This window comes from Chiloscyllium plagiosum, unplaced genomic scaffold (assembly GCF_037043375.1).
Source record: "Chiloscyllium plagiosum isolate Xiang-an unplaced genomic scaffold, Cpla_swu_hap1 HiC_scaffold_5, whole genome shotgun sequence".
Classification (NCBI taxonomy): Eukaryota; Metazoa; Chordata; class Chondrichthyes; order Orectolobiformes; family Hemiscylliidae; genus Chiloscyllium; species Chiloscyllium plagiosum.
Genome location: NW_028270143.1, coordinates 116,650,825 through 116,677,271, shown reverse-complemented (window position 1 = coordinate 116,677,271; position 26,447 = coordinate 116,650,825). Strand labels below are relative to the sequence as shown.

General features: G+C 43.7%; 1 protein-coding gene across 3 annotated transcripts in view; it reads right to left on the bottom strand.

The window, feature by feature from the left end:
* The window catches only part of LOC122550126 (5'-AMP-activated protein kinase subunit gamma-2-like), a 470,860-nt gene that overhangs the window by 226,198 nt on the left and 218,215 nt on the right, over window positions 1–26,447 (bottom strand). For all 3 annotated transcript variants that reach the window (XM_043690750.2, XM_043690749.2, XM_043690748.2), the window contains exon 3: window positions 13,977–14,253. In XM_043690750.2, the coding sequence (XP_043546685.2) occupies window positions 13,977–14,253 (277 nt within the window). The remainder of the gene's footprint in view (window positions 1–13,976; window positions 14,254–26,447) is intronic.

Below are 26,447 nucleotides of genomic sequence, written 5' to 3'. Positions count from 1 at the left end.
TTCCTCCAGGCATCGGGTGGTTAGGGCTTGGTGATGGAGGAGGCCCAGGACCTGCATTTACTTGGTGGAGTGGGAGGAGGATTTGAAGTGTTCGGCCACAGGGCGGTGGGGCTGGTTGATGCGGGTGTCCCGGAGATGTTCTCTGAAGTGTTCTGCACGAAGGCTTCCTGATCCCTAACGTAGAGGAAACTGCATCGGGAGCAATGGATGTAATAAATGACATGTGCGGAAGTGCAGGTAAAACTCTGATGGAAGGCTCCTTTGGGGCCTTGGATAGAGGTAAGAGGGCAGGTATGGGCACAGGTTTTGCAATTCCTGCAGTGGCAGGGAAAGGTGGGGAGGGGAGGGTGGGTTGGTGGGTGGTGTGGCAAGACAAGACAGTCGCGGAGTGAATAGGGTGGGGAGGGAAATAATGTCTCTGGTGGTGGGGTACATTTGTAGGAGGCAGAAATGGCAGAAGATGATGCGATGTATACAGAGATTGGTGGAGTGGAAAGTGAGGACCGGGGCTTCTGTCCTTGCTGTGATTGGACAGGTGGGCTCAAGGGCAGATGTGTGGGAAGTGGAGGAGATATGCTGGAGGGCATCACCGACCACGTGAGAGGGGTACTTACAATCTTTAAAGGAAGTGGCCATCTGATGTGTTCTGTGGTGAAACTGGTCCTCCTGGGAGCAGATGCAACAGGGGCAGAGGAATTGGAAATAAGAGATAGCATTTTTACAGGAGGCAGGGAGGGAGGAGGTATAGTCCAGGTAGCTGTGGGAGTCGGTGGGTTTGTAGAGGATGTCTGTGTTGAGTCGGTCACCGTTGATGGAATTGGAGAGGTCCAGGAAGGGGAGGGAGGTGTCAGAGATGATCCAGATGAACTTAAGGTCAGGGTGGAATGTGTTGGTGAAGTTGATGAATTGTTCAACCTCCTCGTGGGAGCACGAGGTGGCACAATATAGTCATCAATGTAGCAGAGGAAAAGGCGGGGAATGGTGCTGGAGTAACCATGGAAGATGGAATGTTCCACATAACCGACAAAGATACAAGCACAGCTGGGGCCCATGCAAATACCTTTGGCCACCCCTTTGGTCTGGAGGAAGTGGGAGGATTCAAAGGAGAAATTATTGAGGGTGAGGACCAGTTCAGCCAAGTGAATAAGAGTGTCAGTGGAGGGGTACTGGTTGAGATGCCAGGTGAGGAAGAAACAGAGGGCTTAGAGGCCCTCATCATGGCGGACAGAGGTGTACAGGGACTGGTTGTCCATGGTGAAGATGAGGCATTGGAGGGCAGGCAAACAAAAGTCTTGGAGGAGGTGAAGGGCATGGGTATCCCAAACATAGGTGGGGAGTTCCTGGACTAGGGAATAGGACAGTATCAGAGATGGGTTCAGTAGAGCAGGAGTAGACAGAGACAATCGGTCGACTGGGGCAGTCAGGTTTGTGAATCTTTGGTAGGAGGGAGATTCGGGAGGTGCTGTGTTCCTGGACTATGAGGTTGGAAGCTATGGGTGGAGATCCCCTGAGGTAATGAGTTTTTCAATCATCTGCGAGATGATGGTTTGGCGATGGGAGGAGAGGTCATGGTCAAGAGGGCAGTAGGAGGAGGTATCTGTGAGTTGGTGCCTGGCTTCAGTGGTGCAGATGTCAGTGTGCCAAACTACCACTGTACCCCTCCGCCTTGTCCGCTGACTTGATGGTGAGGTTAGGTTGGAGCAGAGGGAGTGGAAGGCTGCACATTGCAAGGGTAAGAGGTTGGAGTGGCTGAGGGGGTGGACAGTTCTTACCAGTCCTCAGGATAATTAGGGATAGACAATGAATACTGGCTGAAGCAGTGACAGCCACAGTCCACGAACAGCTTCAGAATAAGCTTCATAAAAGTGCTGGTTAGACCACACTTGGTATACTGTGTTCAGTTCTAGAAACCTCAGGAACAATATTGATGGAGGGAAATATGGATTTAGCAGAATGAAACCTGGACCCCAAAGATTACATTTAAAGAACAAATGATAGAAGATTAAGATGTAATTTGGTTACATTTCCATGGGAAGAGAGAACCTATTTCTGTTGGTGAAGGAACTTTGGACAGGCAATGTAGTCTAATGATTATAACCAGGCCTTTAATGATTGAAGGTACCAAGGGTGGTCAAAGTTTGCAACTCCCTTCAACAAACAGCAATACCTGCTTGGATAATTGTCAATTTTATTTGCAAAATAGATAACACATTTTGATTATCAAAAATGATATGGGACATACTTAGGTATTTTTTTCATTCATAATGTATGGGCATTGCTGGCTAGGACAGCATTTATTACCTATCCTTAATTTCCCAGAAGGCAGTTAAAGATCAAGTAGACCAGACCAGGGTAAGGATGGCAGGTTTCCTTCCCCAAAGGACATTGGCGAACCAGATGGGTCTTTATGATAGTCAATAGTTGTTCCTTAGTCAGCTTTCATTACAGATTGTTTTTATCAAATTCAAATTTCACCATTTGCCACAGTGAAGTTTGAATGCATTTCCTCAGACTTTTGTTCCAGATATTTGGCATTACCACTACAACACTCCTCTAAACAGGACAGTATGGCTAGCACTGCTGCCTCCTAGCACCATCGACCTGGGTGCAATTCCACCCTCAGGCAACTGTCTGTATGGGGTTCACAAATTTTCTCCGTGTCTGCCACGGGTTTCCTCTAGATGCTCTGACTTCCTCCCACAGTCCAAACATGTCCAGGTTAGTTGGATTAGCCGTGGGATTGGATAGAGCAGGGTCTAGATGTGCTGCCCTTCAGAGAGTTGGTCTGGACCTGATGGACTAAATGGCTTGCCTCCACACTGTAGGGATTCTATGATTCTAAATATTGGAGTTAGGTCACAGATCAACTGTGGCCTTACTGCAGGCGGGGTCAAGTCTCCTATTCTTGGTCCAATGTTTCTACGATATTCTATTAATACTAGGAGATAGTGAGAAGTGCAGTTGCTAGAGAAATCAGAGTCGATAAAGTGTGGTGTTGGAAAAAGCACAGCATACTGCATATTAAGGAAGCACTGCATAGGTCTCTTGTCCTCTGATAGTACATTAAACACTTGCCACCAAATTCTATCAGGAAGCAGCAAAAGTTATCTTGCAAATATTCCTTCCCACCCATTCCTTAAGTAAAATTTCTCCAAAAGAGGAACATAGAAAACTGGAACAGCAGCAGGCCATTTGGCCCATTGAGTTTAATCTGCTATTCAATGTGATCATAACTGCTCCCCTATCTCACTGCCACATTCCTGCTCTGTCCTAACATCCCTTGCTACCAATACTTAAAAGACTTCACCTCCGCAGCCTGGAAGTCTGTGGTGAGTGGTGTTCCACAGGGCTCTGTTTTTGGGCCTCTACTGTTTGTAATTTTTATTAATGACTTGGATGAGGGGATTGAAGGATGGGTCAGCAAGTTTGCAGACGACACAAAGGTTGGAGGTGTCATTGACAGTATAGAGGGCTGTTATAGGCTGAAGTGGGACATTGACAGGATGCAGAGATGGGCTGGGAGGTGGCAGACGGAGTTCAACCTGGATAAATACGAGGTGATGCATTTTGGAAGGTCGAACTTTAAAGTTGAGTACAGGATTAAGGATAGGGTTCTTGGCAGTGTGGAGGAACAGCGGGATCTTGGTGTGCAGGTACATAGATCCCTTAAAATTGCCACCCAAGTGGATAGGGTTGTTAAGAAAGCATATGGTGTTTTGGCTTTCATTAACAGGGGTATTGAGTTTAAGAGCTGTGAGATCTTGTTGCAGCTCTATAAAACTTTGGTTAGACCGCACTTGGAATACTGTGTCCAGTTTTGGTCGCCCTATTATAGGAAAGATGTGGATGCTTTGGAGACGGTTCAGAGGAGGTTTACCAGGATGTTGCCTGGAATGAAGGACTTATCTTACGAAGAGAGGTTGACTGAGCTCGGACTTTTTTCATTAGAAAAAAGAAGGAAGAGAGGGGACCTAATTGAGGTCTGCAAGATAATGAGAGGCATAGATAGAGTTGATAACCAGAAACTTTTTCCCAGGGCAGAAATTGTTAACATGAGGGGTCATAGTTTTAAGCTGTTTGGCAGAAAATATAGAGGGGATGTCAGAGGCGGGTTCTTTACGCAGAGAGTTGTGAGAGCATGGAATGCGTTGCCAGCAGCAGTTGTGGAAGTGAGGTCATTGGGGATATTTAAGAGACTGCTGGACATGCATATGGTCACAGAAATTTGAGAGTTCGTACATTAGGTTTACCTCACATGAGGATCAATGGTCGGCACAACATCGTGGTCTGAAGGGCCTGTTCTATGCTGTACTGTTCTATGTTCTAGAATTCCACAGCTTAACAGCCTGATCCTCAATACTCCATAGCCTGAGACCATTACCCCCTGTTTTGGAATCTCCAACCATGTGTAAAATTCTCTCTATATGCAGTCTCTACTACCCTGTCAGAATGTTCTATGTTTCAATGAGATCCCCTCTCATTCTTTTAAACTCCAATGAGTACTGGTGCAGTCAACTCAATCTCTCCTCCTCTGACCATCCCAGGAATCAGCCTGGTGAACCTTCACTGCACACAATAACCCAAGTAACGTCTCATCAATGCTCTGCACAACTGCATGATTTGGAGATGCCGGTGTTGGACTGGGGTGTACAAAGTTAAAAATCACACAACACCAGGTTATAGTCCAACAGATTTAATTGGAAGCACACTAGCTTTTGGAGCGCTGCTCCTTCATCCCACAACCACCTGATGAAGGAGAGTCACTCCGAAAGCTAATGTGCTTCCAATTAAACCTGTTGGACTATAACCTGGTGTTGTGTGATTTTTAACTCTGTACAACTGCAGAAAGACTTCCATACTCCTGCACTCAAATCTTCTTACAACGAAAGCCAACATCCCATTCACCTCCTTAACTGCTTGTTGAACCTACATGCTTGTTTTCAGTGACCGGTATACAGATACCTCGGTCCTTTTTACACTAACATTTCCCAAACTGTCACCAATTATATAATACTCTCACATTCAGGTTTCTTCTACTGAAGTGGATAACTTCACACTTACCCACATTTTGCAGTATGTGCTCACTCACACAGCTTCTCAAAATTGCTGTGAAGCCTCTTTGCATCTCCTCACCACTCACCTAGTTTTGTGTCATCAGCAAACTTAGAAATATTTCATAAAATCATATAATCCTACTCTTTGGCCCATTGAGTACCACCAACAATACACTTGACATGACACTGAATTGAATTGAATTGAATTGAATTTATTGTCACGTGTACCGAGGCACAGTGAAAAGCTTTGTCTTGCGAGCAACACAGGCAGGTCACAGAGTTAAGTAGCATAGATAAGTGAGTAATAGGTAAACAGCAGCAAAACAAAAACACAGGTACAGGCGAATGTTAAGAGTTTGTGAGTCCATTCAGTATTCTAACGGCAGTAGTGTATAAACTGGTTTGAAACCGGCTGGTGCATGTGTTCAGACTTCTGTACCTTCTCCCTGATGGTAGAGGTTGGAGGAAAACATCGTCAGGGTGGGATGGATCTTTGAGAATGCTAGTTCTCTAAACCAAATTATAACTGTTAATACTCGAGGCCCATGCACGGACACTTGCTGTACCTGACGAGTCAATGTTTCCCACTCTTGAAAATTCTTACCCTGTTTGCTGTCTACTATTCTCCATCTTGCCAGTATCTTACTCATAATCCAATGGGCTTTGATTCTGAACTAACCTCTTATCAAAGACCTTCAAAAGCTTTCTGACAATCCAAATATAATACAAAATGACTCTACTGGTTACGTCCTCAAACTATATAGCAGGTTTGTGAAACACGATTCCCTTTCAGAAAGTCATGTTGGCTTTGTTTAATTCTGTTGATATTTTCTAAACAACATGTTATCAGAACCTAAGAGACTCCAGTGGTTTCCCTACTACTGATGTTAGTCTAAACAATCTGCAATTTCCTGTTTTCTCCCACCTCCCTTTTATACATAGTGGGGTTACAAACCAATCTTGCTTTTAAAATTAAACTTTTAAAAATAATATTAATTTCTTTCAATTCCTCCTTCTCACTATACTTTTGGTTCCCAAGCAAACAACTCCTTCTGTGATATGCACATACATGCAATGACTTGGATGTTGGTGAGGCCACTTTTGAAGTACAGTGCACAGTTCTGGTGACCCTGCTATAGAAGGGATATTATTAAACTGAAACAGTGCAGAAAAGATTTACAAGAATGTTGCCAGGACTGGAGGTTTTGAGTTATAAGGGGAGGCTGGATAGGCTGGGTTTTAGGAGGTTGAGGGATGACCTTGAGGGGTATGGATAAGGGGAATATCACAAAATCGCTACAGTATGGAAAAAGGCCATTTGGCCCAATAAGTCCACACCAAGCCCCCCCCAAAGTGTAACCCACCCAGATCCATTCCCTTACCCTATTACTCTATATTTACCCCTGACTAATACACCTAACCTAAACATCCCTGAACACTATGGGCAATTTAACATGGCCAATTCACCCAACCTGCACATCTTTGGATTGTGGGAGGAAACTGGGGTACCTGAAGGAAACCTATGCAGACATGGGGAGAACATGCAAACTCCACACAGACAGTCGCCAGAGGCTGGAATCAGACCAGGTCCCTGGCGCTGTGAGGCAGCAGTGCTAACCACTGAGCCACCATGCCACCCCTAATAGCAAAGGTTTTTCCCCAGAGTGGAGGATTTCAAAACTAGAGGGCATAATTTTAAAGTGAGAGGAGAAAGATTTAATACACTTTTTCCATTTTATGTTAATGGAGTGACAGTGGTCAGAACTGCTGCCTCACAGTCCAGGGACCCAAGTTCGACTCCACTGGTGGGTGACTGTCTGTGGGGAATTTGCACGTTCCCCCTGTGTCTGCATGGTTTCCTCCCACAATCCAAAGATGAGCAGGTTAGGTGGATTAGCCATGGGAAATGCAGGGATAGGATAGGGCGGTGGGTCTGGGTAGAGTGCTTCTTGGAGGGTTAGTCTGGACCCAATGGGTCAAACAGCTTGCCTCCACACTGCTTCACTGTCGGTGGATTGGCCATGGTGAATTACCCACAGTTTAGATTAGATGTGCTAACCGTGGGAAATGTAGGGTTACAGGGATGGGCCTGGATGGGATGCTCTTCGGAGGTTGGACTGAATAGCTTGTTTCCACACTGTAGGGATTCTATGGACCTGAGTGGCAACTTTCTCACATACAGTGTGGTTTAAAAGTGGAATGAACTGCCAAACGAAGTGATAGATGCAGATACTACATTTAAAGGACATTTGGACAGATACATGAATAGGGAAGGTTTATAGAGATATGGGCTAAATGCAGGCAAATGGGTCTAGCTTAGTTTAGGAAACCTGGTTGACTTGGACATATTGGACTGAAGGATCTGTTTCCATACTGTATGGCTCTACAACTATGCAGTAGAAGTGGTAAAAGTGGCATCTCTGTCTCTTTAGTACTGTTTGCACATGAGTGTGATGGAATCTATGAGGAGAAAGTGAGGTCTGCAAATGCTGGAGATCAGAGCTGAAAATGTGTTGCTGGAGAAGCGCAGCAGGTCAGGCAGCATCCAGGAACGGGAGAATCGACGTTTCGGGCATAAGCCCTTCTTCAGGAATCGACATTCCTGAAGAAGGGCTTATGCCCGAAACGTCGATTCTCCCGTTCCCTGGATGCTGCCTGACCTGCTGCGCTTCTCCAGCAACACATTTTCAGCTGTGGTGGAATCTATAAAAGTGGAATCTGACCAAACCCAAATCTTCTTCTACATTGGTGGAAGAGGGAAAAGATACATTATTGAATGGAAGATTGGTGAGTGGGAAGGACTGGAAATTTGGTGTTGCAGGCTTTAATTCAGAATAACCACTCGCTTTCGTCTTTGCCTCAGATCCTATTTAATTACTCACTGGCACAAAACATAAACTGAAATATATGTATAAAGGAGGTAAAAACAATGACTGCGGATGCTGGAAACCAGATTCTGGATTAGTGGTGCTGGAAGAGCACAGCAGTTCAGACAGCATCCAATAGATGTATGCCTGCTACCACCCACGAAGGCTTTGCTCAGAGACACAAGACAAAAACCAGAATCCCTGTCACCCACAGGATAGTGGCACTCTTTGAAGGATGAAAAGCTATCAGTACTGTCCCACTGCAGCCACAGACTGTTTTTAAAAAAATCTGATTTAATTGCTTGTTGCAATTGACCCATCGATTGTGGTTCACCCGTGGATTCTATCATAGTGTTGACTTGGAGAGTATCCGCTGCTACCATTGACTTATATTTGAATGGTTATTGAATATATTCTTCCCAGCATTGATGGATGATTCAAACCTCCCATACATTTACATTCCATCTCTCTTACATGTTGAAGGGGAGACATATAAACATGAGAATTAGGAGCAGGAGTAGGCCATCTAGCTCATCGAGCCTGCTCCGCCATTCAAAAAGATCATGGCTGAATTTTTGTGGACTTAGCTCCACCTACTCACCCACTCATCATAACCCTTAATTCCTTTACTGTTCAAAATCTATCTTTGCCTTAAAACCAATCAATGAGGCAACCTCAACTGCTTCACTGGGCAGGGAAATCCACAGATTCACAACCGTCTGCGTGAAGAAGTTCCTCCTTAACTCAGTTCTAAATCTGCTCCCCCTAATTTTGAGGCTATGCCCCCTAGTTCTAGTTTCACCCACCTGTAGAAACGACCTCCCTGCTTCTACCTTATCAATTCCCATCAGAATTTTGTATATTTTGGTCAGATTTCCCCCTCATTCATCTAAGTTCTATTGAGTACATTCCCAGGCTACTCAATCTCTCCTCATAAGCCAACCCTCTCAACTTCAGAATCAACCTAGTGAACCCCCCCTGCACTCCCTCCAGTGTCAGTACACCCTTTCCCAAGTAAGGAGACTCTGGATCATACTGAGCACTTCCCATACCTTGGCAGCCATCTCTCTCAAAAGACCACCATCAAGGAGGAGACCCAACACTGCACCAGCTCAACCTTACTATAAACTACAATAAAGACAAAGAGCTCAGTGAGTCCTGGTGTACAGAGCAGTTGACATCAACACACTCCTTCACTGAAGGGAGACCTGGTCAGTTTTTCGAGCAATGGCTAAATGTGTTATAAAAACATTCTGAAGCTGTCCTCGCAGACAACGACCAGGATTTTCTTGGTACCAACTGTTCAAAACAGTGACAACTTGTCCATCAGGCTTTGAATGACATCTCAAGTGATGATTAAGTATGGCGGCAGAGAAGGGAAATGCTGTGCTCTGGAACCTTGTGGGACACCTTGCCTAAAGATCTCCAGAATGAGAATCAACACATTCAGACACATTAAAGACCCCGTGACAGAAACTCATGATAGTGAATGGAATCAAGAAACAAGTGGGCGGCATGGTGGCACAGTGGTTAGCACTGCTGCCTCACATCGCTGGAGACCCGGGTTCAATTCCCTCTTCAGGCAACTGACTGTGTGGAGTTTGCACGTTCTCCCCGTGTCTGCGTGGGTTTCCTCCGGGTGCTCCGGTTTCCTCCCACAGTCCAAAGATGTGCAGGTCAGGTGAATTGGCCATGCTAAATTGCCCGTAGTGTTAGGTAAGGGGCAAATGTAGGGGTATGGGTGGGTTGCGCTTCGGCGGGGCAGTGTGGACTTGTTGGGCCGAAGGGCCTGTTTCCACACTGTAAGTAATCTAAAACCAATGCTGCCACCATATCACTGAAGGGTTTCATGAGGATAATGTTCTGAAATAACATCTTTATGCTTTTCCTTAAGTTTGCCAAAGGTAGAACAATTACATTCCAGGGAGGATCAAACAAATATCTTACAGTTTATTGCAATGCCACACACTAAATCAATTCCTCCCCCCATGATCCACTAACTCAGGCTTTTCCATTCCAGGACATTTCAATCAGGTACAACAATGGACTCATAGCTGGTCGGGAGAGCAGGTCTGGGTGATGATGGCATGGAGAATCGCCTTAGTTGTCAGGTCCGTGGAGTTAGAGCCCAGGGCCCTTTTTGATCATCAAGGAGTGTTGCAGCCATTGGAGATTGCTTCACAGAATTCATGAATATGGGTGTACTCTATCTGTATTCATGATGGGTTGAGGGATGGAGCGACAATGCTGCTGTTCACGAGGGAGAACGCAGGAACTCCAGCAAGGTATTACTAGGGAACTTTGATATGGTGGAGATCCTATGTTTGTCTGTAGAAAGATTTTGTGCACACTTTCTACCATTAAGTTTCTGGGCACCAATACCTAACAGGTTCTCGGGTTTGGAAGGGAAAGTGGGGTGAGAACTGCATGCAAAAAACTAATGATAAAAGCTTGTCATGATCGCATTGCTGCCATCAGGTCTGGTGTTACTCATTAATGGTACGGGTGCAACTGCATTTGAAATAGTTCAGTCTTTAGGGATGATAACTTCTCGATCCCCCCACCACCTCCCACTCCCACTATCGTCTCCTGACATGTCAGAACATGACATGACCATGCTGGAGACATAGAAAAATCCAAACAAACAGCAAAATGGTCCAACTCCGGACACCGCTCCTGCAGGTGGAGTCAGTGGCTAACTGACTGAGAAGTTGGAAGGTTATTTCGGGGGTATTGGGGAAGTGGAGCTGAGGCTGCAATCAGATCAGCCATGAACATCAGAACAGGTTCGAGGGGCCAAATGGCCCACTCTTCATACCTCATCACTGCATTTACATGAGCAGGCCATCGACTCCCTGTCCCTGTTCTGCCATTCAATTAGATCTAAAGTTGATCTACATTTTAACTCCTTTATCCGCCTTGATTCAACTCTTACTGCCTCTCTTTATGCACATTAGCGAGCCGTGAACGGGATAACGTACGATTATATACCTCACAACAGAAAAGCAAGTCTAAGTTAAACAGGAAGTCAGGGTTTGCCCAGTCTTGCGAAATCATTGAAATAATTGTGTGTCAGACAATCCAATGAACTCTCTCACCTTGTGGTTTGCTGAGTCTGTCCATCAATTCTGAAGTCTACATCAGGATATCTAAAACAGTGCTGGTATCTGTTTCTTAATTCTGCAACTCTGCTCTGCTGCAAACTGCATTGTAATTTTCCAGACAGGAAATAAGAGATAGAGACGACGCCCAGTACGTTATTATGCAAAATGGCTCAATTCCATTCTGCTTAAACAATGTTAAATGTTTATTCCCAAGTCAAAGCTCATTCCATTGCTCTTTTGCTTAAATAAAAGAAAATACAATTACTTGGCCTTTACATTGATTGTAGTATTGTATATATTTCTCTCATACTAAATGTTAAGTATGGGCTCAGACAAAACATCACATGCAAATCATAATATAAAGTTTGCATTCCCAAAGTCATGGGTTTCAGAGTTGTAGGATAGTCAAGCTCAGTAATCAAGTGGGAATGGTGGAGGGAGTGTAATATTATTGAAATCTCCTCTGCCTAAGGGGTATACATAATCACTGGTAGTGAGAGTTCAGGGAGAAAACAGAAAAGTGTCTGTGTGTCTGTGACGTTGTGGTTTGCTTCATATTTATTCATGGAATGTGTGCTTCGCTGTCCATGCCAGCATTTATTACCCATCCCTAATTGCCCACAGGGCAGTTAAATGTCAACCACATTGCTGTGGGTTTGGAGTCACATGTAGGCCAGAGCAGCTAAGGATGGCTGTTTCCTTCCCTAAAGGATATTAGTGAAACAGATGGGTCTTTCCAATTGCCACTGGATTCACGGTCACCATTAGATTGCTAATTGTAGAGAGACATTTATTGAATTCAATTTTCAATTTCTGCCATTTGAAACCAGGTCCTGAAAGTCTAGCAATAGTTTAGCAATAATATCACTAGGCTATCACTGCCCCTGTATGTACGGTATTGTGTGTGTGAATGGAGGTGTATTAGGGTGTGCATTTGTGTGTACACACACATTTTTGACAAGTGGTTATAACAGCATTCGAAAAGGTATTCTGCAATTCCTCTTTACGCTCAACAGAAAAACAAGGGAAAAGGACAATTTACCTGCACATGGCTGATCCATAACACTGCAGTGTAATTGCCCGAAAAGAGATGAAGGATGTTGCATTTAAAGAACAGTTGCACTTACGTTTAATTTAATGCCAAGAGAACAGCAGGATGTATGCACTCCATTTTTAAAGAGCCAACTTCTCACGATCAGACTTGTATAAAACGTAATAGGATGGCTTCAAAACAACTCAATGCCACATACTCTTTCCTGTGGGAAATGCACTAACTTCAAATGATCACATCAACCAAATATGGACACAGTAGCGAATATTTGACTAAAACAGCAGAGAACTTTAATGGCAGATTTACAGATGCATTCAAATCATATCACCTTTTGAGAAAACAAAGAAAGAATAATTATTTCAATTGGCAGGAGGATCTGTAATCAGAGGACAAGGATCACTGGCAAAATGCTGGGAAATAGGGGGAGGAGGTGGGTGGCAGAGATGAAAAAAACAAAATTATGCAGAGAGTTGCTATGGCGTGGAATACGAGACATGGTGGACTGGTGAGTTACTATGACCTGGGATACAAGGCGTGGTGGACTGGTGAGTTACTATGGCCTGGAAAACAATTAATAACATTCATTTCTCTCTAACATGTTGTAGTTTTTTGCTTCCTGTTTCTATCTAATTTTATGTTCCAGTTGATCCTGCTTCCACCAGTCCACCACGCCTTGTATCCCAGGCCATAGTAACTCACCAGCCCACCACGCCTTGTATTCCAGGCCATAGTAACTCACCAGTCCACCACGCCTTGTATTCCAGGCCATAGTAACTCACCAGTCCACCACGCCTTGTATTCCAGGCCATAGTAACTCACCAGTCCACCACGCCTTGTATTCCAGGCCATAGTAACTCACCAGTCCACCACGCCTTGTATTCCAGGCCATAGCAACTCACTGCATAATTTATTTTTTTTCATCTCTGCCACCCACCTCCTCCCCCAATAACCCAGTTCCATTAAAGAACCAGCACAGCACGACAGGCCAAATGGTCTTCCGTGCTGTATACAATTATAACAAATAGGACAGGATGAGACCATTCAGCCCATCAAGCCTGCTCAGCCATTCAATTAGATCATGTCTGATCTTTGTTACTGTCCATTCCCTGTATCCCTGGTTTCTGTGCACATCTGCCAATCTCAGCCTGGCATATATTCAATGATGGAGCATCCACCGTCCTGTGGGGTGGAGAAATCCAAAGATTCCCAACCCTTTTGTGTGAAGTAATTTATCCTCATCTCAGTTCTAAATGTTCATCTGCTAATCTGAGACTGAGCTCCTGTGTTTTAAATTCCCCATTCAGCAGAAAAACTCTCAGGACCTATGCCAGATCCAAGGAAGACTCATACGGGACTCAGAATGTTAACTCTATTTCTCTCCCTACAGATCCTGGCCAGACCTGCTGAGATTTTACAGCTCCTTCTGTCTTTATTTCAGATCTCCAGTATCCGCATTATTTTGCTCTGATTCTCTCAGTATTTATCCTTACAGAATACTGGGTTTTTCAATGAGATTATCTTCTCTCCTTCTTGCACATTCCAGAGAATAGGGATCCAATCTACTCAGCCTTTTATCACAAGACAACCATCTTGTCCCAGGAACATAGTCAAGCAAACCTTCATTGTACTGCTTCCAATACTCCAACATGTGTTAGAGAGAGAGGGGAAACGAGACAGCACAAGTGAGTGAGACACAACAGAAGGAGACACAAGGGAGAGAGATTGAGAGAAAAAACAAGACAGAGAGAGCAAGAGTAAGCGAGATATGAGAGACACAGAGAAAGAGAAAACAGAGAGATAGAGAGAGAGATAGACATAGGGAGATAGAGAGAGCGCTACGGAGACAAAAAACATAACCTTTTAACATGCACCACACCTCTAGTGTTAATAATTCTCTTACCTTTTCTTGATCTGGAGAAAAACTTCATGGAAACAGGCGAGGTAGAAGTGGAACTGCCAGAGGAATCCTTCGAGGTGGAGCGGAAGATCCCACTGAAGCTCATTCGCCGAGGAGACCTTGGCGAAGAGTCTTGGGGAAAAGGGAATACTGTTTTTGGAGAACCAGGGCTCTGCTTCACTCTCACTGGAGCAGAGACCGGGCTGGAGGGTCGGTTGTAAAAATTCCGGGAGAAGAATCCTTTGGAGGGGCTACCGCTGGAATGGGAGCTGTCTTCACCCTGTAGGTGGGAACACAAATCAGGCCTCATAGCAGAAACGGTCACACCAAAACCCATCAAATAAGAAGCGTTTTGATACATTTTTACTTTAACCATGCACTTTTGAAGGACAAAGGATTCACAAAAAAGCAACAAGATGCAGCAACATATCCCTAGAACATCCCATACACAGATTACAGCTCATCGAGTCTCCAGAGATTTCGCATAAATTGCAAGAATGCTCCAAAAAAGAATCATCCATATAGATAAGGTAATTGCAACAATTATGCTGTGGCAGAATAAAATGTGAATTCATAATGGCCTCACAATCTTAGAAAAGGTCAAGGGCTTTCTGCAGCTTGTAGCACTGAAGGAAGCCAGTCAGTCTATTGTATCATTGCCAGTTCTTTGAACGAGCTATCAAATTAATTCCATTACCCTCCTCCTTCCTCTTGGGCCCTGAACAATTTCCCCTTCCAGTACTGGAAGTAATTCAGTGACTTTTGCACATGGAAACCTTTAATCCTCAGCTGATCTGGTTTGGAACCATGTGTTTTAAAGTTAACGGGAGGAGCCCATGTTTTCACAAAAACCAAAACAAAAATCACAAAGGTTTCCAGGAGGGAAATCGGGTGAAACTTCTTTAGCCAGTGAGAGATTGGAATGTGGAACTCACCCCTTACCAGTAGTTGAGGCAAATAGCACTGATGCATTTAAGGGTAAGTAAGAGAAGCACATGAAGGAGATGGGAATAAAAGGATATGTTGGTGCAGTTAGATGGTAGACGGTGACAAGACGCTTTTGGGAACATAAACTACACAATGGACCTAAGTAGGCCAAATGGCCTCTTCCTGTGCTGTGAATATTTGTTATCTATTAGAATCCCTACAGTGTGGAAACAGGTCTTTGGCCTAACAAGTCCACTCTGACTCTCCAAAGAGTAACCCACCCAGATCCATTCCTCTACACTATTATCCTATATTTATCCCTGACCAATGCACCTAATATACACGTCCCTGAACACTATGGGCAATTTACAGCCAATTCACCAAACCTGCACATCTTTAGACTGTGGAAACGTATGCAGGCATGGGGAGAATGTACAAACTCCACACAGACAGATGCCCAAGGCTGGAATTGAACTCAGGTTCCTGGCACTGTGAGGCAGCAGTGCTAACCACTGAGCCACCGTGCTGCCCAGGTATTGGTCAGATCACAGATGGAATACAGTGAACAGTTTTCAGACCTTTATCTAAGGAAAGGTATACTGGAATTGGAGGCAGTGCATAGAAGGTTCACTTGGTCGATACTGAATACGAAAGGAGAAAGTGAGGACTGCAGATGCTGGAGCTGAGTCGAGAGTGTGTTGCTGGGAAAGCACAGCCGGTCAGGCAGCATTCAAGAAGCAGGAGAATCGACGTTTCGAGCATAAGCCCTTCAACGGAATCAGGCCCTGATGAAGGGCTTATGCCTGAAATGTCGATTCTCCTGCTTCTCGGATGCTGCCTGACCTGCTGTGCTTTCCCAGCAACACGTTCTTGACTCTGAATAGGGGAGGACTGTCCTAAAAGGAGAGTTTGAGTGGGTTGAGCCTGTGCTCTTTGGAATTTAAGAGAACAAGAGGCAACCTTGTTGATACACACCAGATCCTTAGGGGACTTGACAGGGTAGATGTAGAATGGTTATTTCCCATTGTGGGAGGCCTTAGGACCAGAGGGCATAATCTCAGAATAAAGGGTCACACATTTAAGACAAAGAGGAGGAGGAATTTCTTCCCTGAGAGGACAGTGAATATGTTGAACTCTTTATCAGGGCTGTTGAGGCTGGGTTAAGTACATTCAGACTGAGATCATTAGATTTTAAATAAGTGAGGGAACCAAGAACAATGAAGAAAAGTGGAGCTGAGAATGAACGTGATCTCAGTGAATGGTGGTGCAGAGTTGATGGACTGAATGGCCTACATTTGTTTCTATGCCTTCTGGTCTTATTTTGTCAGTGGTGAAATTTCAGATTGTGTTCCTCCTAAGAAATCTTTGTGGGCTAAATATTTGATAAATTCCAAATCAGGTCCGAGGTCAGAACTGCAGTCCACTCTACATTACTGATACGAGGCTGTGGTACAATTTTCTCCAAATATCAATGTCACCGGCGGAGACAGCAGACTAATTAGCTGCAATTCCTATCTCTGATTTATATGATGTTGGAGGCTGCAAATGCTCAGTGACACTTGACTCATACTGTCTAACACCCTTAGTCACCTGCAGAGACTCATTATTCGACACTGTAAGGTGGCTCAGTGGTTAGCACTGCTGCCTCACAACGCCTGGATGTGAGTTTGATTCCAGCCTCGGGTGCCTGTCTGTGTGGAGTTTGAACATTCTCCCTGTGTCTGTGTGGGTTTGCTCTGTGTGCTCTGGTTTCCTCCCACAATCTAGAGATGGGCAGGTTAGGTGAACTGGCCATGCCAAATTGCCCACAGTGTTCAGGGATGTGTGGATTAGGTGCATTAGTCAGGAGTAAATATAGAGTAATAGGGTGGGGAAATGGGTCTGGGTGGGTTTCTCTACAGAAGGTCAGTGTGGACTTGTTGGGCCAAATGGCGTGTTTCCACACTGTAGGAATCCGTTGACTCCACTCATGACATTTATATGATCTTTTGATCTCCCTGCCCTTGATGTCTCTGCCTGTAAAGTCTAAGTTCTGTGCGCTTCCCTCTCACTTCACCTGACGAAAGGGTTATATTCCAAAAGCTTGCAATTTCAAACAAATCCCTGTTGGACTACAATCTGGTGTCATGTGATTTCTGACTTCAATTAAATGAATCTATGAACAACAAACACGGCAAGTCCTAGAGAAATCAGAAGGTCTGGCAACATCAGAACACTGATGAAGAATCACACTAGATTTGACGTTAGTTTTGCTTCTCTCCATAGATGCTGCCAGACCCAATGAGTTTCTTCAGCATTGTCTGAGTTTGTTTTAGATTTCCAGCAGATGCAGAATTTGGAATTTCAGTTTGATTTATTATTATCGTCACATGCACTGAGATACAGTGAAAAGTATTGTTGTGCGCTAACATGAGAAATCATGTCTTACATAATTACATCAAGATAATATAAGAGAGTGCAAAATATAGTGTCACAACCACAGAGAATGAGCAGAGAAGATCAACTCTAATATAAGAGGTCCATTCATAAATTTGTTAACAGCAGGGAAGAGGCTGTTTTTAAACTCTGCTGGTTTGTGTTTTCAAACTTTTTATCTTATGTCTGATGGAAGTGGGTGAAAGAGAGTATAATCAGAGTGGGAGGGGCCTTTATGTTTGTGCTTTCCCAAGGTAGCGGGAAGTGTAGGTGGAATCAAAAAAAGGAAGGTTGGTTTGTGAGATGGACTGGGCTGCGTTCACAACGCTCTGTAATTTCTTGCGGTTTTGGGCAGAGCAATTGCCATACCAAGCATTTATTCAAAATACAAGCGTATGTTACTGCTGTGACTCAAAACACGTGAAAGAACAGAAGAAAGACTTGGACTTAGGTAAGGATTTTCGCAACCACTTTTATTGCCAGTGAGGTAGTTTCGAAGTGCAGTCACTCTTGCAGTAAATTCAATTGCCGAGTCGGTCACAACAAGCCCCACTGCCCACAATGTCACCATGATTAGATAATCTGTTTTCATGAAGTTGTCCAGACACCAACGAGAACGCCCTTGCTTTTTCTTTGAAGTAGTGTCATAGGATATTTTACATTCATCTGAGCAGGTAGCTGTAGCTTTGATTAGAATGTCTCATCTGAAAGATGGCACCCTCCAATGGTGCAGCATTCCCCTGGCACTCCACTGAAGAGTCAGTATGATTTTCCTCTGAAGTGAACCCACAGTAAGATTTAAAAGGAAAACAAATAACACCCAAAAATGATAAACATCAAACCATGACTCAAGTATTCTCCTAAAATGCACCAGAAGACTGGTTTGAAACACTCAATTTACAACAGGTTAAAATAGCATTTATTACATTACTAGACTAAGAGAACATGAGGACTGCAGATGCTGCAGAGTCAGAAAAGTGTGGTGTTGGAAAAGCACAGCAGGTCAGGCAGCATCTGAGGAGCAGAAGAGTCCATGTTTTGGGCATAAGCTCTTCTTCATTCCTGATGAAGAACTTATGCCCAAAACGCCAATACTCCTGATCTTCTGATGCTGCCTGACCTGCTGTGCTTTTCCAGCATCACACTTTTCGACTATGTTAGACTAGTCAAACAAGGAATATAAGTTTTAAACTCCATCAACGCAATTAGAAAGTTGGCACTTATATTTTTAAAAATCTAATAATCAAAAATGTTAACAGTAGTTAAAAATGGCCATGAAGGTGTGGGATGGAATTAAAAATGCCAATCAGAGATGAAGACTTGTCACCTCACTCAGTGTGGCAGACATATGACTCTTGTGTAATTTACAAGCCATTTAATTCAATGAAGTCACTACTCAGTGGTTCAAGGAGATGGCTCACCAACACCATCCCTGGGCACTTAGTGATGACTGTAAAATGTTGGCCTGGCCAGAGATGCCCACATCCGGAAAATTAATTCAAAAACTAAAATCACAGGACTATGAACAAGGGTTGATGTCCAAGAAGCTACTCAATACTATACATATGGTTTTGTCATAAAATTCCCGATCCTTATCCTTCTCCACACTTGGAGTACTGTATACAGTTTTGGTCTCCCTATCTAAAGATATACTTGCCTTATAAAGGCACACTAGACTGATTCCTGGGATGGCAGGTTTGTCATTGGAGGAAAGATTGAGTCAACTGGGCTTGTATTCACTGAATGTTAGAAGAATAATGGAGGATTTCATTGAAACGTATAAAAGTCTGACAGGGCTGGGGGAGAAGGCACATGTCAGGTATAGACAGCTGGACTCGAGTGAATCCCTAGAGAAGTATAAAGGCAGTAGGAATTAGGGAAATCAGGAAGCAACAAGGAGACATAAGATAGCTTTAGCAAATAGATTTAAGGAGAATCCAAATTCTGTAAGTATATTAAAAGCAAAAAAGTAATTAGGGACCAGGGTTCAATTCTCCCTCAGGCAACTGACTGTGTGGAGTTTGCACATTCTTCCCGTGTCTGCGTGGGTTTCCTCCGGGTGTTCCGGTTTCCTCCCTCAGTCCAGAAAATGTGCAGGTTAGGTGAATTGGCCATGCTAAATTGCCGGTAGTGTTAGGTGAAGGGGTAAATGTAGGGGAATGGCTCTGGGTGGGTTGCTCTTCAGAGGGTCGGTGTGGACTTGTTGGGGCGAAGGGCCTGTTTCTACACTGTAAGTAATCTAAAAAAAATTCCCGAGATCTAATCAGGTGTTTGCCAGATCTTTGTGTGAAGCTAGGGAGAAGTGATTGCTGGACTCCTTTCTGAGATATCTATATCTTTGAGAGCTACAGGTTGAGATGCTGAAAGACTGAAGGTTGGCTAATTTGGTGCCATTATTTAAGGAAGGCTATAAGGAAAAGCCAGAGAAATAGGAAACTTGACTCATTTGATCTTGCCGTCAAAGACTGGGCCCAGGATGTGAAAACAATGTCTTAGTTTTTCCAGGCAAATGACATTGGGGCAGTAGAAAAGTAATAAGTAATTCTCCTGACAGTTTTTGGATATGCAACATTTTCGGTTATTAGGCGCCGAATTTTTCCTGAGGCCCCAGATACTAAAACATTTGAAGAGTTAACAGATTTAGTTAAGGAATATTATGACCCCAAGCCTCCTCTTATTCCGAGACATTATCAGTTTTACTTGGCAGTTTGAGAACCAGGGGAATTTTGGGACTTGATTATCGTAGAATCCCTACAGAGTCATCATTGCATCCCCACAATGTGGAAACAGGTCATTAGGCCCAACAAGTCCACACCGACCCGCTGAAGAATATCCCACCCATGCCCATTCCCCTACTCCATTACTATACATTTACCCCGACTAATGCACCTAACCTACACATCTCTGAACATCATGGGCAATTTAGCATGGCCAATTCATATAACCTACATATCTTTGAAATGTGGGAGGAAACCCACGCAGACACAGAGAGAATGTGCAAACTCCACACAGTCGCCCGAAGCTGGAACCGAACCCAGGTCCCTGGTGCTGTGAGGCAGGATCATTAACCACTGAGCCACCATGCCGCCCCAAATTCAGTTATGATTAGGTTAAGACAACTGGCAGAGGCATGCGACTTTCATTTAACCCTTAATGAGATGCTGAAAGACCATTTGGTAGATGGGATTAATGATGTAACCATACAAAAGTGCCTGCTAAATGAAGCCCAACTGGACTTTAAACAGGTACTCCAACTAGCACTGTCATTTCAAAATGCGGCAAGTGGAGCATATGAGTTACAGGGTATTCCGAAGGAGGGGGAACACCCTTGCCAATCTGACTGAGCTTGGGGAACACCACTTGAGTGAAGGCAATTGCTTAGCCTCGCACAGGACATATCCTGAACAGAGGAACACTAGGCCAGGTCCTGTGACATACAAAATTCGGGTCAGTGAGGCGATTCTGAATGAGCATGTGAAAGCTTCGAATTCAAGTGGGGCAGGAGCAAAATGTACCCATCGTTTACCAGGAGAATATTCAAGTGTTTCTTAAATTGAATGGTATCTCTCATATAAGGACAGCTTCATACCATCCATCATTCAATGGTCTGGCAAAAGGAACAGTCCAAACCTTGAAGGCAGGCTTAAGGAAACAGCCTATCGCTTCATTAGATACCAAACTGTCCTGTTCCGAATGTAGGTTTGCTTGCTGAGCTGGAAGGTTCATTTCCAGACGTTTCGTCACCCTACTAGGTAACATCTTCAGTGGGCCTCCAGGTGAAGCACTGTACATGATTCCTGCTTTCTATTTATGTTTGGGTTTCTTTGGGTTGGTGATGTCATTTCCGGTGGTGATGTCATTTCCTGTTCTTTTTCTCAGGGGGTGGTAAATGGGGTCTAATTCAATGTGTTTGTTGATAGATTTCCATTTCGAGTGCCATGCTTCTAGGAATTCTTGTGCGTGTCCTTCCTTAAGTAAGAATACTAGTTTTGCACAACAAGCAAGACTAATCTCATTTACAAAATACCGTGCAAGGACTGTAACAAACATTACATTAGACAAACAGGCAGAAAACTAGCCACCAGGATACATGAACACCAACTAGCCACAAAAACGATATGACCCTCTCTCATTAGTGTCCTTACACACAGATAAGAAGGATACCATTTCGACTGGGACAACACATCCATCTTAGGACATGCCAAACAGAGACACGCACGAGAATTCCTAGAAGCATGGCATTCCAAACAGAATTCTATCAACAAACACATCGAGTTAGGCCCTATCTACCAACCCCTGAGAAAAAGAACGAGAAATGACATCACCTCAGGAAATAACATCACCAACCCAAAGAAACCCAAACATATAAATAGAAAGCAGGAATCATGTACAGTGCATCACCTGGAGGTCCACTGAAGATGTTACTTAGTGGGGTGACGAAACATCTGGAAATGAACCTTCCAGCTCACCGAGCAAACCTACATCCAGAACCTCAGTCTGAGCTACAAGTCTTCTCAGAACTCGCTGTCCTGTTCCTATTTGATTGTGGGACCAGCCTTCATATAACTATACGAATAGCTCCAGAAGAGTTGCTAATGGGGAGAAGACTCCACACCAGGATAAATCTGATCTTCCTGGACCTGGGTGGGGAGGGTGAAATGGCTTTCAGGAATGCTAACGCTGGACACAAGAGTCCACTAAAGCAAGACAGTTTGCTTCAGGGGTGGAGTTTGGTGAAAGAACCATGGAAATGGCACTGCATGGGAAAGAGGCACGGGCAACGTGAGGTCAGGTCCAGTGATGTATAAAGTTCAGGTAGGTGTGATGGTCTTGAACAAGCACATGGGCCGCCTGAAACTCCAAACTTGCAAATGGTGCAGGAGGAAATCATGCCTGGCTCCTTAACAGCCTTTCTGATTGTTCCGGAACCCATGTGTTCTCCCTCTCCATCAAGTGTTGAAGATACCTCAGAATCAGAGATGGACATAGCAGATGTTGTCACCTCACACATGTGCCGCCTGAAGAGGAAAATGAATTTCTTCCGAGACACTCTGGCACAAGAAGTGAGATAATGTGTGTTACATACCGCCCATATCAGAGTCAGACTGGGAGGAACCTGACTCAGTGCTGAAATGTCCCAGGAGGGGCTATGAAAGAAACCGACCTATGTCCTCAGACTCAGAGGGGCAGGGATGCAGTGAATGTCACAGAGTCAGCCGGGTGGACCTCATAGAATATGAGTTCCTGATTGGGGTTGTTAATCTGGTCCAATCAGAGAACCTGGCTGACAGGTGTAAACAGGAGCGTCAGAGATTCTGCTCACTCAGCGCTGGCTCTGAGGGAGCTGGATCAATGTCAAGGACTTTCCACATGTAAATAAAGGATAAATTGGTGACTGGATACTGTGGAATTATTTCCATGTGTGACCCAGATAACCTCTGGAAATGGAAGTAACATTATCCTGGTGACAGAGACCATAGAAGAATGGAGTTTCACTTAACCTGGGATGAACTATTATTTGGGTAATGCCATTTTTAAAAAGGGCCAACTTCAATACAATGAGTCAAAAGCTTCAACAAATTGACTGAAAGGAGGATACAGAATCTTAAAAATGAATCTTATCCAAGGATAAAGGGACTACATTTACAAAATGTACAATTGAAGATGCAGAATACATATGTGCAGGGACTAGTAAATATAGACTGAAGAAATGACTCTCAAAAGATTCACACCACAACACAAAAGGATTTGAGAACAAAAAGTCTTGGTGGCCACAGAACAAATGGATGAAGGAGCCTACATAGGATCTTCCAAAAGTATGAAAAAGGCAAGTCAGAAGGGAACTGGAAATAAAAACAGCTGCACAGACCAAACCGAGTACTTAATTTATGTTGAGAACATTCATTAGGGAGGTAGTTCATCACTGGGCCTTCTACAAGTGTAGCGATTTAATGCCATATTGATCAATGTCACCAGTTTCTGAAATCACAGCAAATGGATAGCAGCTTGCCCGGATGAGTGCAATCCCAATAACACTCAAGAAGCTCGACACCATCCAGGACAAAGCAGCCCACTTGATGGGTCCACATCCACATTCACTCCCTCTAGTATTAATGGACAGGAGCAGCAGTGTGTAGCATCTGCAAGAAGCACAGCAGAAATTCACCAAAGCTCTTTTGACAGCACCTTCCAAACCTACAACCATTATCTTCTAGAAGGACAAGGATAACAGACATATGGGAACACCACCATCTGCACGTTCCCTCCAAGCCACTCACCATTGTTAGAAATAAATCTCCAATCCTTCAGCATTGCTGGGTCAAAATCCTTGATTCCCTCCCTAACAGCATTGTGGGGCGACCTATGGCATGTGGACTGCAGTGATTCAAGAAGGTTGCGTTCTACCTTCTCAAGGACAACTGGGAGTGGGCAATAAATACTGGCCCAGCCAACGATGCCCACCTCCCACGATTGAATAAGAAAGTGTATGGTTTTTTTTGAGGATGGTGGGTGTTGCAGGTACTGGTGGTGATCCCATGTGCATGATGCCTATGTCCTTTTGGTTTGACCTCTTACATAACTGCTTCCAGCATGCATCAGTGGAGGAAATGAGTATATAAAGTGGTTGATGGAGTGCCAACTGAGCAGCCTGTGTTGCCTTGGATAGCTCTAAGCCTTTTGAAAGTTTTGGTAAAATTGCAGTTATATCAACAAATTGGAAATAATTATATTCACTTAGTTGACAGAATCTACTGAAACAAAGTTTTGAACAGAATGTTCAAAGCGAATACTCGCTAACATAATTATAGCAAAGACTTGCAAGTCTGAAGATTCCAGAAGAGAAACTAAAATGAACAGAGACTAACAGGTTCATGCAGGCGACAACTAAAGTCTGATTTTCTTCAACACAAGGACATTCTACTGACTGACTGCGTTATGCTATCAGTTCCAAATAAATGACGATGAAGAGAATGTGTTCACAATTAGTTTGACTTAATATCCAACCAGTCAACAGAAAATTGTGCATCTAAGCACTTTGACAGAAAACAATGAGTCACCCAAAAACAGCTTTGCCAAGGAATGAGCATTTTAAAATTCTGATAAAAATTGTGTAACATTCTTGAAATGACAGTAAGTCCAACCACTCTAATTAAGCACTCAAATACTCATGTACAAAAACCTGAAGACAACTATTATTAACTTATCCAGAGCCTACAAAGACTAGGCTTTGAAAGGGAAATTATAGTGTCAAAAATCAGTGCTAAAGAACAAGCTTCATCATTTGTCATGCTAGCCAAACAAATTATGAATGATGCATACAAGTATCTTTGGGTGATGGGAAGGTACAGACCTTATACATGGAGACATTCAGCATGGAAACAGACCTTTCAGTCCAACTACTCCTTGCTGAACGTAATCCCAAATTAAACTAGTCCCACCTGCCTGCTCCTTGCCCATGTCCTTCCAAACCTTTCCTATTCATGTACCTGTCCAAATGTCTTCTAAAGGTTGTAATTGTGCCCACATCCACCACTTCCTCAGGAAGTTCATTCCATATGTGAACCAACCTGTGTAAAAAGAATTGCAGCTCATCTTTTTTAAATCTCTCTGCTCTCACCTTAAAAACATGCCTGCAAGTCTTGAAATTCCCCATTCTAGGGAAAAGACAACTACCATTAACTCTATTTATACCTCATATTATTTTATAAAGTTCAAGAAGATCGTCTCTCAACTTCCTACGCTCCAGTGAAAAAAAGTCCAAGCTTATCCAGCCTTTCTTTAACAACTCAAACCTTTCATACGTGGCAACCCCCCCCTGGTAAATCTCTTTTGAACCCTCACCAGCTAAATAGTAGCTTCCAGTAACTGGGTGACCAGCACTGGACACAGTATTCCAGAAGGGGCCTCACCAATGTCCTGTACAATCTCAACATGCCTTCCCAACTCCTATATTCAAAGGTCTAAGCAATGAAGGCAAGTGTGCTAGATGCCTTTTTAACCACCCTGCCTTTATGTGATATAAACTTCAAAGAATTATGTACCTGAACCCTAGGTCTCTCTGTTCTAAAAACACTACCCAAGGCTCTACCTTTAATTGTGTAAGCCCTCGCCTTCTGTGTTGTACCAAAACACAGTACCTTGCATTTATCCAGATTGAACTCCATTTGCCATTTTTCAGCCCATTGACCCATTTGATCAAGATCCATTTGTAATTTTTGAAAATTTCTTCACTGTCTTCTATGACAACAATTTTGGTGTCCTCCGCAAACTTACTGACCATGCCTTCTATATTCTCATCCAAATCATTTATATAACTGATAAACAAAAGAGGACCCAGACCCGATCCCTGTGGTACACCACTGGTGTTGTTGACAAACTCACTAACCATGCCTTCTATATCTTCATCCAAATCATTTAGATAAATGACAAAAAAAAGGACTCAGAACCGATCCCCGTGGTACACCGCTGGTCACAGGCCTCCAGCCTGAAAAGCAACCCTTCCCCACTTCCCCACAGTCTCCTGCTGTTAAGCCAATTATGTATCCGATTGGCAAGCTCACCCTGAATCCCATGTGACCTAACTTTACTAATTGGTCGAACCTCGTCAAAGGCTTTACTGAAATCCAAATAAAAAACATCTACTGCACAGCCATCATCAATCTTTTTGGTAAGTTCCTCAAAAAATTTCAATCGAGTTTATGAGACATGATTTTCCTCGCACAAACCATGCTGACCGGACCGAATCATCTTTCTGAATGAAGCAGACTCATGACAGCTAATGGCAATGTGAGAAATGGGTGATGTGACAGGGCTCATTTTACCAACTTACTCAGCAGTTCATTGGCTCTGGGGCCAGGGAGGTATTGGATGTGGTAATGTCTCGGTACACACAGCTCAAAGTGCCTGGCTAAAATTCTGAGGACACGGATTTGAATTCCACCATGACAGATAGTGATTTGTAAGTTAAATAAAAGTCTGGAATAAAAAGCTAGTGTAATGCTGATCTGGTAACCACTATCAACTGTTGTAAAAACCCATCTGGTTCCCTAATGTTCTTTAGGAAAAGAAATCCGCTGTCCTTACCTGATCTGGCCTATATGTGACTCCAGAATCTCAATAATATGACTAAAT